The following is a 15,818-nucleotide window of genomic DNA, read 5'->3' as shown; positions in this document are numbered from 1 at the left end:
GATAACATACGTAAAAAGCTGATATTTTAGCTTAGTCGGCATACCATTTTTATGACGTCATAACAAGAAAACGGTAAGAGATAACTATAAAATTCTTGGTGTTTTATAAGCTCCATATCATAGATATCAATTGAAAGAAATATCAATAGATTCTGAAGTGGGGCCAATTTTGCCCCTTAGAGCCCCTTCTCCTTTCCAATGGATTTATAACGATAATAACCCATTTAAATACATCATTAAAGTCTTAATATAGAAAATGACATACATAATCATGTTAAAATGTCTCACCTTCTTTACTATATATTTATCTATCAACATAATATCAATGATTAGTAAAGAAGGCGAGACATTTCAGTGTGTGCACTCTTGTTTTCTATAAAACCAGTGTAAGAGAGTTAACTCAAACTCATCATTCAATATTGCGTTTAAATTACCTCCCTTATACTGCTTTTAAATTATGTATAAAGAAATGTTGTATTGTCCTGAGGTGAACAGCTGTCAATTTATTTTTAGAAGTTACTATTATAAAATGCTGATGTCAAGGTGTAATTTAATTTTAGCTATGATTATGTATGTCATTTTCGATTTCTAAAATATAAAGCTTTTAAGAAGTTAGCTAACGCCGCCGCCACCGCTGCCAGATCACTATCCCTATGTCAGCCTTTCTGCAACAAAAAATGCAGGCTCTATAATGACATACATAATCATGGCTAAAATTAAATAACCTCCTGACATCAGCATTTTTATAATAGTAACTCCTAAAAATAAACTGACAGCTGTTCACCTCAAGACAATAAAACATTTCTTTATACATAATTTAAAAGCAGAATAACATTGAATGATGTGTTTAAATTACCTCCCTTACACTGCTTTTAAATTACGTTTTGTATACGTACTTAAGCAATTGTCAATTAACCAGGACTCCCTTGTTTCCCCATTCTATGCCCCTAATTCCTAAACAGTATGAGCCATAATACCCCAAAGCCAATTCTAACCATCCCTTTGTGGTATGAAAACTTGTGGTATAAATTCAGAGAGATCCATGCACCATTCCACAAGTTATTGTCTGGAAACTAGAAAAATGCTTAGTTGGACCCCTTTTTGGCCTCTGATTCCTAAACTGTTGGCACCACAACCCTCAAAAAAATTCCCAACCTTCCTTTTGTGGTCAAAAACCTTGTAATAAAATTTCATATATTTCTATTTACTTAAACTAAAGCTATTGTCCAGAAACCAGAAATGTCTTCATACAACGGGGACAATGACAATGACGACAACGTGATACCAATATACGTCTGCAAAATGTTTTGCTGTTGTATAAAAAGTAGTAAATATTAGATTGCATCATAGATTCCTTGACCACAATGTTGTTTGCCAGACACATGTTACGTCCACAAACAACTCATCAAGGACATAAATAAGACAATGACGTCACCAACAACAAAAAAAATGTTTTTGTTGTTGATAGTACATACTGTAATTTTATGCACTTTCCCAATAAAGTAAATAGAAATACAAGAGTGGGAAAACAAAATAGAATCACAATTGTAAAAACCCTTTTTGTCTAAATCATACATCAGGGGACATTTCTGCTATAGGAATGTCCAAGGTTTACAAATCCGAATACCTGATAGCAGGATGAATTAATTCTTAGTCATGTCAAAAGTCATCCTATCAAGAAAAAATAATAATAGCATGAAAACAAATAAATGGAAAACTAAAGTAGAATAAAACAAGAATGTGTCCCCAGTACACGGATGCTACCTCGACCAAAAACTTTAACCTGAAGAGGGACAGACAGACGAATAGACAGATGAACAAACGAATGGACAAACGAACAAACAGAAGGACCCACAGATCAGAAAACATAATGCCCACTAATGGGGTATAAAAATACACAACTTTAACACCTAGAATCTATAACTGAAGACCATCTTGTCTTTTTTGTGAAGTAGACAATAAATATTTGTCTATCTGGTATTGGTTCTTTCCAAAGGACTGTTTGAGAAAATTGACAAGATGTTCTTTGACAAATTTATTTCCCTCAGACACAAATATCTGAATAATAGGTGCAAGCTCTTGAATATCATATGAGTGTTAACAAATGCCATATGAAAGTAAAGTTGGAATATACCTATATAGGTTAGGAAAACTAATAATTTTAAACTTAAAATTGTCTCGTTTGTCATAAATATATGTTTAAATATTTCCTTGTGGAAAAGGAATAAACAGGTGAAACTGCGAGCTACTGCTCACTGATGATACCCCCGCCGCAAGTGGATAATATTAATAGTGTAAAAATATGGAAGTGTTCGGTAAACAGGAAGTTGTAGAGTGATGAATCTAAAAACGCATCACAAGGTATAGCTGACTTATATAAATCCTGAAACCAAATTTCAGAAATCCTTGTATTGTAGTTCCTGAGAAAAATGTGACGAAAATTTTCAACTTGACTATCATGTGTCGAATCATACAAGTGTTCGGTAAACAGGAAGTTGTCAAGTGATGAATCTGAAAACGCATCACAGGGTATAGCTGACTTATATAAATCCTGAAACCAAATTTCAGAAATCCTTGTATTGTAGTTCCTGAGAAAAATGTGACGAAAATTTTTAACTTGGTTATCATGTGTAAAATCATACAAGTGTTCGGTAAACAGGAAGTTGTCGAGTGATGAATCTGAAAACGCATCACACGGTATACCTGACTTATATAAATCCTAAAACCAAATTTCAGAAATCCTTGTATTGTAGTTCCTGAGAAAAATGTGACGAAAATTTTCAACTTGGCTATCATGTGTAAAATCAGACAAGTGTTCGGTAAACAGGAAGTTGTCAAGTGATGAATCTGAAAACGCATCACACGGTATGGCTGACATATATAAATGTTGATACCAAATTACAGAAAGGGTGGATGTGTAGTTCCTGAGAAAAATGTGACGAAAGTTTCATGGGACGGACTGACTGACGGACGGACTGATGGACGGACTGACGGACTGACAGACAGAGGTAAAACAGTATACCCCCCCTTTTTTAAAGCGGTGGTATAATAAATATATATCATCTGATGAAGACATAATTTTTCAATCAGTTTAATATTGAGGTTTGGAGCTGGCATGTCAGTGATTAACTACTAGTAGTCCTTTGTTAATTTATGTATTATTGTCATTTTTTTTGTTTCTTTTGGTACCTATTCTGACATCAGATTCAGACTTCTTTTTAACTGAATTTTACTGTGAGTTGTAAAGAGGGGGATGGTTGAGATTCTAGTATGCATGTTCTTTTTTTGCTTGTGTGCTTGGGCAAGAATTGATAGTTTATTTGAGGTCAAAAGTGTGAATTGACCAATGAAACAGTTGTTCTTAAATGATTCATCTAACAAAGTTTGTTGCACAGCCTTTCGCTAAGGTTGGCTGCAGTTGAGTGTAAGATATGTCTACATATAAAGTGGATTAGTCAAACAATTCTTGATATATTATTGTGACATGTGGACCCCCTCATACCTAAATAGTACTGATAATTCCTAATCAACTTACAGGTATAGTTCATTACTAATACATTGATTTTACAAGAAAATTTCTGATGTAAAAATTAAGAAATAATTCCTTCATGTCATGCTCTATGCTCATTTTAACATGGGTAGGCATTATATTTGTCGATATTTTACACTGAGCGTTAGCGAGGTGTAAAATGTGGTCAAATATAATGCCTACCCATGTTAAAATGAGCATAGAGCATGACATGAATGATTTATTTCGATTCTAATAGGACAAATATAGTATTTTTATAGGTCGAAGCGTACGAAATTACTGTAAAAATGTTTGGCTGTTCACATTTCCTCTTGTGCATTGCATTTCATATTTGATAAGTTTAAAAACTACGAGCAGGGTAAATATATGTTGTTTCATAAAAATATATAATAAAAGTTTATATTACGGATTACAAATGTGTCGAGGTTTGTGATTGGATAACAACACAGAGATGTTAGTATATATTCAGGAAACTGCCGGGGTATATACGACGTTTTTATCCCCAATTGGAACCTCGAAAACGTCATCATAACACCGGTTACTATGTGACGTAGTCAAAAGCTATCAGACTATCAGAGGCTCACAGAGGGAAAATAATGACGTGCTTCAGTCAATAATACATTTTTGATACAAAATCACGCAATTTACACTTTTATTACTTAAATTTAATGTTAAAAGTGTTATCATAAATTATTACATACACGATAAAATTATGTTCACAGCAAATTAGAAAATCCTTCACGTATGCCGAACATATCAGGTTGGGTTTTTCAATATATATGTGTTGTCAACAAATACCTGCACTGGAAAATAACATTAAGTCAGGGGTAATCCGTAATATATGTGTAATTCAGGTCTCAGAAAGGGTATATACTGTGACATTCCCGGCTTAGGGCTTATATCCCCTTCGCCTTCGGCTCAGGGGATATAAACTCTAAGCCGGGAATGTCACAGTATATACCCTGTCTGAGACCTGAATAACATATAATGTTAGCTGCCTAAATGTATATATATTAAAGGATAACGATGGAAAATAACGTTAATATAAACAGTAAGTTTGTGCGCATGTGTCAAACATATTTTGTGCTCATTAGAACACGGCTTTGTTTACAAAGCGTAATAAGGATGTCATATCAGAATAAGTGGTTTGATACTTCATAAAGAGATAAACATACCTTGACATACAGTGGCTTTATCTAACTGTAGAAAGGTCCTGTTACTATTATCCATTTCACATGTATACACTGCTGGTCCGCCCACAGACACTTTACCATCAGAACATGCAGCATTACATGACTTCCCCCATATCAGATTGGAGCAGTTAGTGCCACCTTCATAGTCACTTATATTGCTGACTTCCTGTTCACACCTAAGTACTGTAAAAACATGGAGATGCAAATGTGAGACTTCAGTAGTGTCACAAGTTCAAACAATGCATGTTATCAATTATTGAAGATATATTGCCGATATTCATTTCATTCCAACATGTTTAATCATACATGTACCTATATCTTGTCTTGTAGATAATTTTTTCCATTTTAAATTTCGATCAATCTATCATGTCTATCATATAGTTTTCAAAGTAAAAGGCAAAACACACAAAAGCTTGGTTAAAATTGTCAATTAAGGGCAACTATTAATAAAAGGAGTAGACTTACTCTTTCTGTAAACATTGCTGATCATTGATAGTTAAGTTTTATCTATCTTATTAACTTTTCAGGATTATCAGTAAAAATTCTAAAATTGGAAGAACGAACTAGAGGCTCTCAAGAGCCTATGTCGCTCACCTGTTACTGTATTTACTGATGTCGGCCATCTTGGTTGGTAGGCGGGGTCATTAGACACTTTTTTAAATAGATACCCTAGTAATTATTGTTTCCAAGTTTGGTTAAATTTGGCTCATAGTTTAAAAAAAGGAGATTTTTGTACAAGTTACAAAAATGACAAAAAGTTGTTCAATATTGACTATAAAGACAATAACTCCTTAAAGGGTTCTCTGACAATTTTGGTCATGTTGACATATTTGTAGATCTTACTTTGCTGAAAATTATTGCTGTTTACAGTTTATCTCTATATATAATAGTATTTAGGATAATAACCAAAAACTGCAAAATTTCCTTAAAATTATCAATTTTAGGGCAGCAACCCAACAACCGGTTGTAGGATTCATCTGAAAATTTGTGAGGGGATAGATCTTATTCTGAGTGACATTTAAATCTTGAAAGATTTCCCCTAAATGTCTTAGTTTCAAAGATATCTAGCAAAAACTGCATTTTACCACTATGTTCTAATTTTAGCCGTGTCGGCCATTTTGTTTGGTAGGTGGGGTCATCGGACACATTTTCTAAACTATATACCACAATTATGATTGTGGCCAAGTAAGTTTAAATTTGGCCAAGTAGTTTCAGAGAAGAAGATATTTGTACAAGTTCCAAAAAATGACAAAAAGTTGTTAAAATTGACTATAAAGGGCAATAACTCCTTAAGGGGTTGAATGACAATTTTGGTCATGTTGACTTATTTGTAGGTATTATTTTGCTGAACATTAATGCTGTCTACAGTTTATCTCTATCTATAATAGTATTCAAGATAACAACCAAAACTGCAAAATTTCCTTAAAATTACCAATTCAGGGGCATCAACCCAACAACAGGTTATCCGATTCGTCTGAAAATTTCAGGGCAGATAGATTTTCACTTGATCAACGATTTTACCCCTGTGTCAGATTTGCTCTAAATGCTTTGGTTTTAAAGATATAAGCCAAAATATACATTTTACCCTTGTGTTCTATTTTTAGCCATGGCGGCCATCTTGGTTTGATGGCCAGGTCATCGGACATATTTTTTAAACTAGATACCCCAAGGATGATTGTAGCCAAGTTTGGTTAAATTTCGCCAAGTAGTTTCAGAGGAGAAGATTTTTGTAAAAGTTTACGGACGACGGATGCCAAGTGATGAGAAAAGCTCACTTGACCTTTCAGGTCAGGTGAGCTAAAAAGAGAATGTGTCTACATGGACACAGATGATGTCCCCACTTGCGTACAACATTATAAAGAACATTAAAAGTGATGTCACTCAAATTTGTACTTGATCTGATGTTTGCGGTAATAAGAATTGTGTATTGGTTTCATAATATATTGTAACGTGACCAAGGGGAAGGTCAACACCGACACAGATGGACGGACATAGCCATCTATGGCACGACGATAAATCCTGTGGTAAATTCCAAGTAACTATATAATACGGCATTTATATACAAGTTTATTAACAAATGTACATTACTTCAGGCACATTGACAACGTTAGCTACAAAGTTTAAATATATAAACTTTAAATACAAGTCCTCTAGAATCTAAGTGATTCAAGACTTAAGGAATACACATCCTTTCAGTATCACAGCTGATACACAAATCTGCCAGTCTCTTGACTAACTGACCTTATCATAGAGTTTAATTACTTCATCTCTAGACAAACCAATAGGCATAGCTAATTTTATTACCCTACACACCAGGACATGGTTTCTGGTCTTAATCACATCTGACAGTTCAACTTTAACTGCAGATAATAAACTAGCAACTTGTCAAATTAGCCTTGCATCATTAATTTTCTCTGTACACAAATAAACAGTTATAAAGCCTAACTAACTAGAGGTCAATATTTACAAAACATTAAAATATTACAATATGTAGGGGCAAAATTAAGTTACAGAACTAAACTAAAATTTTTACAATTTTTCAATTTATTAATGGGGATAACTTGATAATGGTTAAAGTGATACTATCCAAATTCAACTTATTATTTTTATTTCACTATTTCATTTTCATTAAAGTTGAACAATTTTTGCTTTATCTCTTAGATACTGCCCATTTAAATGTAAGATATCTCATAAACAATAAATAAGATATCTTATAAGCTATATGAGATATCTTATTTTGAAATAAGAATAAATAGAATAAATAGTTTAAACAACTTGCCATAGATGATAAATGTATAATTAAGCGAAAGTACACTTAAGGTAGATGCATGGTATACCACCATCTTCGATTGTACAATCACAGTACTTAATCGGTCTAGTTATTTGCCAAAATCTGCAATTTTGGAGACAGATTTGCAATTTAATGGTTAGACTTGGTAATTTATTGTATTATACAAAATATTTAAACATATATCATTTTTTATTGGTTTTAAAATCATTTTTTCAAATGACTTATTTATGGGGAGATATTAACTCTTTTAGTAAATAATTTATACTGGACTAATAGGGAAATTTTTTATATTTACTTGTAGCAAGATTACAAGTTCGGTGACACCATTTTCTCTTTTTATTTTCTTAAAACATATAATAAAACTTACCTTCTCACAATTTATTACAAAATTCGATCTCATAGAATTTTTTTTATGCACACAAACGTGTTTTTCCATGAACAATCTAGCCAAATTTAGGCAATTTTTAATGACTCAAAGCTTGAAAAATAGCACGATGACCCATACTTTTTATTAAATTTAAAAAAAAAGCATAGTAAAATCTTCATTTTGGCAAATTATAAGAAAATTCTGTGTCAAAAAGTCTAGACTTTTCTTTAAAAATTTCCATTTGGGAGCCTTCATGGGGGAAAATCCCCGCAAATAGTGACAGTTGGCAGGTATGTTATCATCTACCTTAATTTCTTACCATTTACAACAACAGTAAAAACACATTTAGTGTCATTTCCTATGGAATAATCAATATAATTCCATCCTGTATATTCGTATACTTTTACTGGAAGTTTGGGCTTAAAGTTATAGGCTCCTGGAATATCTGGGTTCACTTCAGCATAACGTTTTCCTTTATCAGCATTCAGTGTTTTAAGACCCTTATAAGGACATTCTTCCTCAGCGCATGTTACACTTAACTGAATTAAAAATCCTGAAAAAAAAGAGAAAACAAGTAAAAGTGTGAGCTAATTCTCACTGATGATCCCTGTCGAAATATTTCGGTTAGCTGTGGCAGTTGTCGAGATTTGAATCTGAAAACCCATCACACTGTGTAGCTAATTTACATAAACCCTGAAACCAAATTTCAGAAATCCTTGTAAATTAGTTCCTGGGAAAAATGTGATGAAAGTTTTCAACTTGGCTATCATGTGTAAAATGATACACGTATAAGTGTTCGGTAAACAGGAAGTTGTTAAGGGATGAATCTGAAAACGCATCACAGTATAACTGATTTATATAAATCCTGAAACCAAATTTCAGAAATCCTTGTATTGTAGTTCCTGAGAAAAATGTGACGAAAATTTTCAACTTGGTTATCATGTGTAAATTAAATTAATACAAGAGTTTGGCAAACAGGAAGTTGTTGAATAATGAATATAGAAAAGCATCACACAGTATAACTGACTTATATAAACCCTGAAATTAAATTTTAGAAATCCTTGTCAAGTAATTCCTGAGAAAAATGCCACAAAAATATTCATGGGACAGACAGATAGATGGACTGACGGATGGACAGACAAAAGTAAAACAGTACACCCCCACTTTTTTAAAGCGGGGGTATAACTAGTGATGCTTAAAATATTCAATATCAGTATTACCATGATTTAACTAAAGTTATATGAAATATATTCAACTTGTTCCCGATCTTAAAGTTAAAACAAGAGCCTGTATGGCTCACCTGGTAGCTTCAGAGAAAAGACTGTGAGGAAAAATGTTGTGTTCTTTTAATTTGATATATATTGCAAATCCTATCAGAATATAAGCAGGGGGTATCTGACACCTCATAAAAATCTCATACCGTACAACTCTAATAATCACTGTCATGACTGTCACATTGTTCACGGAGGGACAATGAAACAAAATAGCCCTAACCAAATATAAAGTAATATTGGTATCATTTATTACTGATTAATATATATATATGATACATAAATTCTCATTTAAAATCTAAATTAGCATGTATCAAAATATTCATTCAGCTGTCTTGAACTTTCAATTAGATATAAACCGTTGCAAACTTTGAGAGCTTCACTGCATTATTGAGACAAAGAACAGCAATAACAAGAATGTGTCCATAGTACACGGATGCCCCACTCCCACTATCATTTTCTATGTTCAGTGGACCATGAAATTGGGGTCAAAACTTTAATTTGGAATTAAAATTAGAAAGATCATATCATAGGGAACATGTGTACTAAGTTTCAAGTTGATGTAACTTTAACTTCATCAAAAACTACCTTGACCAAAAACTTTAACCTGAACTTTGCACTATCATTTTCTATGTTCAGTGGACCATGAAATTGGGGTCAAAACTATAATTTGGCATTAAAATTAGAAAGATCATATCATGGGGAACATGTGTATTAAGTTTCAAGTTGATTGGACTTCAGCTTCATCAAAAACTACCTCGACAAAAAACTTTAACCGGACGGACGAACGGAGGCACAGACCAGAAAACATAATGCCCCTCTACTATCGTAGGTGGGGCATAAAAATGCTTTGGGTATTTGCCAAGTGCATGTATGCATGTGTAGACTTGGAATAAGATGTATGAATACATACAGTTTATAACTACTATTTCATTATTTTGATACTAACCAATAACAATCAGCAGTTGTCTCCCCATTCTGTAAAACAAAACAAGTACAAGTAATTCATGTGTTCATTTACTATATTATTTATATAAATTAGAAACTGGTCCCAAAACTGATCCCTGAGGAACACCTGCATGTATACTTCTAAGAGTTGAATAAAAGCCTTCTGAAACTACCTTTTGTTGAAGATCTGATCTCAATGCTCTTCAACTGTGTAATTGTTTGGCTTTATAACTATTTGATCTGAGCGTAACTGATGAGTCTTATGTAGACGAAACGGGCGTACTAAATTATAATCCTGGTACCTTTGATAACTATTAAGCCAATTTGTTCAAGTTTAAATAAGTCCTTTAAGTCAAATTTTATCAAAAGCTCTATATACATCACAAAATACAAACCTTACATCTCTCCCAATATCAATATTACTGATAATTTTATGATATATTTCAGTTAAATGATTAACAGTAGTCTCCTGGCTGGAATCCAGATTGAAACTTTGACAAAAGGTCATTACTCCTCATATAATTATTATACAAGTGTTTAAAAAAAAACTTTTTCCATAATCTTACAAACAATACTAGTGACAGAAATTGTACAATAGTTAAGAGCTGAATGTGGACTACCTTTTCCTTTGAAAATAAGATTAACATGTGCAATTTTCCATAACAATGGAACCTGTTAAACTGAAAGAGACATATAAAATAATTTAGTAAATGGTTTAGAAATAAAGCTAGCAACCTCTTTTAATATTCTAGGACTGATACCATCAGGTCTATATATAGCATGTTTATTTATATTCAAAAATTTAAATTGTCTCAGTCAGATGTCAAAATTGGTTACATGCCATCTGATTGGCTACACTGCAATCTTGCGTTATTCCTTAATCACTTCATTACACAATAAAATTTATCATTTATGATGACACGAGGTCCCACAATAAAGTGCACAGGTAAATTAAATAAAAACTTGATAAAAAAATCTTGTATTGAAATGATGATCCTAGTAAAAAATGTAATTATAAGTCATTGTAAGTATTGAATGCTTCTTTTTGTAACTTCATAGGGTTGTAAAAGCGTTGACCCTGTGCACATTTTTAGAATGTACAAAATGTACCTCAGTCAACGCTTTTACACCCCAATGAACAGTGGCGGATTCAGAGGGGGCGTAGAGGGCGTACGCCAGCCCCTTTTACTTGCACTTTTATGGACTGATGAATGATTAATCAGACTTAATTCGTTAACTTTGCCATTCCCTGTTTATTTTATGCGACAATTCGTTACTTATAAAGACATTATTTGCTCGTATTTACATGTAATATATTAACAACAACAACAACAACAATTTTTATTTGTCAATCAAGACGCCCCGAGGAGCAGTACAATTATAGTTTAAATTAAAGTGTACAAATAATTGTGGTGATTTTTTTCATTGAAGTTACAATACATGACAATAAAACTAAAACTATATTATATAAGAGAAGGGAGACAACAAACACAGTATATATTCTCAAAGATAATGAGTGAGTGAACACAATCAGTACCGTTTTATAATTAGAAGAGCTGTGGACTACTCATGTGTTAATACTTAGTTTTACTCTTCTAGTCTTTATTAAACTATCTATTAATTTAATCATTATGTTATTAACAAATGGATCTTCATTTGACATCAACCATACTAATTTAGATTGGTCATTTAAAGTTTTAAAATTAGTAAATTTAGAGGATAAATTTAAAATAAAACTGGACCTTTCAGTTTTAAGTGATGGACATTTCAGAAGAAAATGAATTTCGTCCTCAACAATGTCATTATTACATAATTTACAAAATCTTTTATCTGGGGTTATTCCTTTATGTCTTCCCGGCCTTTTCTATTTCAAGTTCATGGGCACTAATTCTAAATTTGGTTAACTCATTTAATGTTTTACAATTATTAAACAATAAATATTTTTCAAGGCCTATATTATTTTTAAATAGTCTATAGGTCCTTAATTTATTTCCTTGCACCATGCCAGGTTTGTCATTATTTAGTTGGTTAAGCCAAATTTCATCATATTTAATTCAGAGTTTTTTAATGATAATTGACTTTATACAGTCAGAGCTCAGACATAAATAAGTCTGAATCTGCTTTTGACTTATAGATGTCTAAATTTGTAAGTTTTAGGATTTGTCTCCCTTTAATGCAAGACAAAATACGACTTAAATAAGTCAAATATTGTTAAGCAAGAAATGATTGACCAGAATCAAAAAGTTGCAAATATCAACTCCTACAAGTCGATAAGTTACCAAAATTGGTCAACTTCAAGACCCACGCATACTTATAAAAAGGTCATGCATCTAAATCAAATAATGACAACATTGAAAGCCAATGCCTTGTCTTCTAAAGAAAAATATGAATGAGAGTCTGAAAAATCGGGGATCATGTTAATTAACCTTACAATGCAACCACCTGGATCCACACTTAATGAGGTAAAACATCTGTGTTTAGTAAGGATGTTCAATTAGATAATTAAATATAGATAGATCAAGTCCTTGTGAACTCTCAGACAGGTTTTTACTGTCAAAGGTGGTGTAGTTTGGCCACCAAGTCAAGTTAAGTTTTTTCATCAACATAAATAGACCTAAACAAGTCTGTCATTTTGTGACTTAGATAAGTCTAAAATTGAAAACACATTTTTATAAAGAATACATGTTTTGACTTCTTTAGGTCAAAGGCAGAAATAGACTTGTTTATGTCTGAGCTCTGACTGTTATATGAGATTTGTGATTTAACAAATATTCTGGGGTTAAATTAAGATATTTAAATAATGAATAAATGCTTCCCAACCAATTGTCTTTATATGTTTTAGATAAAATTTTGGACTCTTCAAATGCTTCTTTAATGAGAGAGTTCTTTTGTTCTGTAAGTCTGAGCCAAAATTTAGTCATATTAAGAATAACCTCAAGAGATAGGGGGTAGCGCCCCAACTCTCCCATCACTGCTAGGTTTGTTGATCTTCTAGGTACCTGTAGAGAATATTTACAAAATTTAACATGTAATTTTTCAATAACTAGATCTTTGCACATTTGGAAAAAATAGTTGTCTCCTTTAGATTGTAACTTATTTGGAGAGAATTGGCCCCAAATTTCTGAGCCATATAACAAAATTGGCTTCAGTATGTGGTCAAAAAGATGTAAAAGTGTTTTAATATTAGGTTTAAAATGGTTGAAAAATCTTTTTAATTTAAAAAAGGCTTTTAATGCTTTATTATAAAGATTAAACTTAGCATCTGTAAATCTGCCAGATACAGTGAATATCATGCCAAGATAATTATATTTTTTCTCATTATTAATAAGCTGACCATTAAATGTGAATTTTTCCTTTGATATTCTTCCTGTGTTATTAAAAATTAATACTTTTGTTTTTTTCATGTTAATTTCTAGTCCCCATTTATTACAATAATCCATTAAATTATCTAAACAATTTTGTAATCCAGATGAAGTTTCAGAAATCATAATGAGGTCATCTGCATACATTAAACAGTTAAGGCTACTGTTGTTTAGTAAAACTGGGCAACAGCTAGAATCAAATATTTCACGTAAATCATTTATGAAAAGTTTAAACAATGTAGGGCTCATATTATCCCCTTGACGAACACCAATATCTGATGGGAAATTTTCAGTTAGTGTGTTACTATTAGTTTTTACACATAAAGATGTGTTTTTATACATATCTTTAATTACATTATAAAATAAATCGCTCAATCCGAGCTTCCTCAATTTAAAAAATAATGCTAAATGCCAAACCTTGTCAAAGGCCTTTTTAAAATCAACAAAGCAGGTATAGAGGCGTTTATGTCCCTGCTTAGTATATTTATCAATTAAGGTTTTAAGTACAAACATGTGGTCACTAGTTCTTTTTCCTTTACAAAATCCTATCTGCTCTGGACCAACTATATTTCTTTTAGTTATAAACTTTTCTAATCTGTTATTAAGTATCTTTAAAAAGAGTTTTCCTACACAACTACCTATCGTGATGCCCCTAAAATTTGAAGGATCATCTTTAGATCCGCTTTTATGTAATGGGACAATAAATCCTTTAGCCCATATTTCAGGAAATTTTCCTGAAGTTAATACTTTATTAAATATCTTTACAAAACATTTAAGCAGATATGATTGGCTGCATTTGAGCATCTCATTTATTATGGAGTCAAGCTGCTTGATTTATTGTTTTTTAGTGATTTAACTGCTTCATTTATCTCTTTTTCTGTAATTTTATAATCCAATTCTGTGAAAATGTTATGCTTAATGATAATGTGACTGTCAACTACCGTGGAGTTGACCATTGCATCGGTTGGGTTAGGGTCTGAGTTATTTTAGAGAAAACATTTCGCGCCTTTATTTTTGCCTAAAAAATAATCTGGCTGTACCTGGGTTGAAAACAATAATCTTGCCAACTTTTTTGCTATTTATCAAGAAAAAAAAAAATCCCAAAAAATTAGTTAGCATTAAATCTATAAATAAAGGGCGTAATTTTTTTTTTGATAATCATAAAAATATATACATTAATGTTTACTATTATTAGTTTTTTGTTAATGAAGAAGCTTCAGTAAATTTATTTTTGTTCGCATGTTAATCCCAGGCCACCCTCAGAAAAATCAAATGGTCCGTGTCTAAACTCTTGTTGGTATTTGAATTACTATTCAGTCATGTCAGTATGGCTTAGACAACAGAATTGTACAGAAGTCATCACTAAAAACTCTCAATAAATGTTTTTGTGGATTTATTTTTTATTGAACATCAATTATATTAGTATGTATGATCAGATTCATCTGGGGGGTCAAATCTAAAATTCGCAATGCATTCTTCAGATGTTAGTTGTGACCTCTATTTCAGTTATTGACTTGGCTAGGGAGAATTTTTCTATGCCCATTTTTTACTGACAAATCCCACATCAAATATATTGGTACATAACTTTGGATCCATCCAATCATTTTATAATACACAATTAATTGGGAGAATACAGAATAAAAAATGTCCAACTTTACACTTTTACAATTAAATATCAATGCCCCACATCAGGAAACTGTCAAGTTACTGCATTTTTCACATATTTTATGTCTAAAAAGCCAAAAAAAGGTCCAAAAAAAATTTCGCCTCTCTTCGTTTGGCGGATAATTAAATTTATACTGCTCACTTCCAAATATCCTGGATCCGCCCCTGATGAAGTTACAAAAAGAAGCATGCAATTCTTAAATAAAAGATTACTGCAATTAGTATGAACAAAAACACAAGGACAATGTAATTTTGAAAATATTATTAAAGCTCTTAGTTCTCATGGTTCTGGGGGTTAAATATCATGTTTGCACAAAAGGAATATTGTAATCCTTGAAATACTGATATATTAACCTTTCCAAGTTTAATTTTTATAACCCCTGTCTATCCTTTGTATGCAGAGGAATACTCTGAATGAATGATACCACAAATCAAATAATAATTTTGAACATTACATGTATAAGCTATAAAACTGCAAGCTTTTTATGAAAGCTATCACTTATTGAATACATTTATAGTCAGAAGACACTATAATTGAATCAATACTCATTTGCACACACATATTAATGTACATGTGTTTACATTATAAATAAATATATATGGTAATGACATGATTAATAACAGACAATTACAGATGAACGATAAAACCATAAAAAAAATCAAAGTACTGAAGTACTGAACATCAGAGGACC

At 31.9% G+C, this 15,818-nt stretch overlaps 1 protein-coding gene across 3 annotated transcripts in view; it reads right to left on the bottom strand.

Moving 5' to 3' along the window:
* Window positions 1-15,818, bottom strand: part of LOC143082214 (uncharacterized) — a 46,913-nt gene that overhangs the window by 25,915 nt on the left and 5,180 nt on the right. For all 3 annotated transcript variants that reach the window (XM_076257798.1, XM_076257796.1, XM_076257797.1), the window contains 3 exons: window positions 10,101-10,129; window positions 8,200-8,433; window positions 4,705-4,905 (listed from right to left, as the gene is read on the bottom strand). In XM_076257798.1, the coding sequence (XP_076113913.1) occupies window positions 4,705-4,905; window positions 8,200-8,433; window positions 10,101-10,128 (463 nt within the window). In that variant the 5' untranslated portion in view covers window position 10,129. Of the gene's footprint in view, window positions 1-4,704; window positions 4,906-8,199; window positions 8,434-10,100; window positions 10,130-15,818 lie in introns of those variants that run through there.

The sequence above is a fragment of the Mytilus galloprovincialis genome, chromosome 7, assembly GCF_965363235.1.
Source record: "Mytilus galloprovincialis chromosome 7, xbMytGall1.hap1.1, whole genome shotgun sequence".
Taxonomy (NCBI): Eukaryota; Metazoa; Mollusca; class Bivalvia; order Mytilida; family Mytilidae; genus Mytilus; species Mytilus galloprovincialis.
This window is presented reverse-complemented; position numbering and strand designations above follow the sequence as displayed.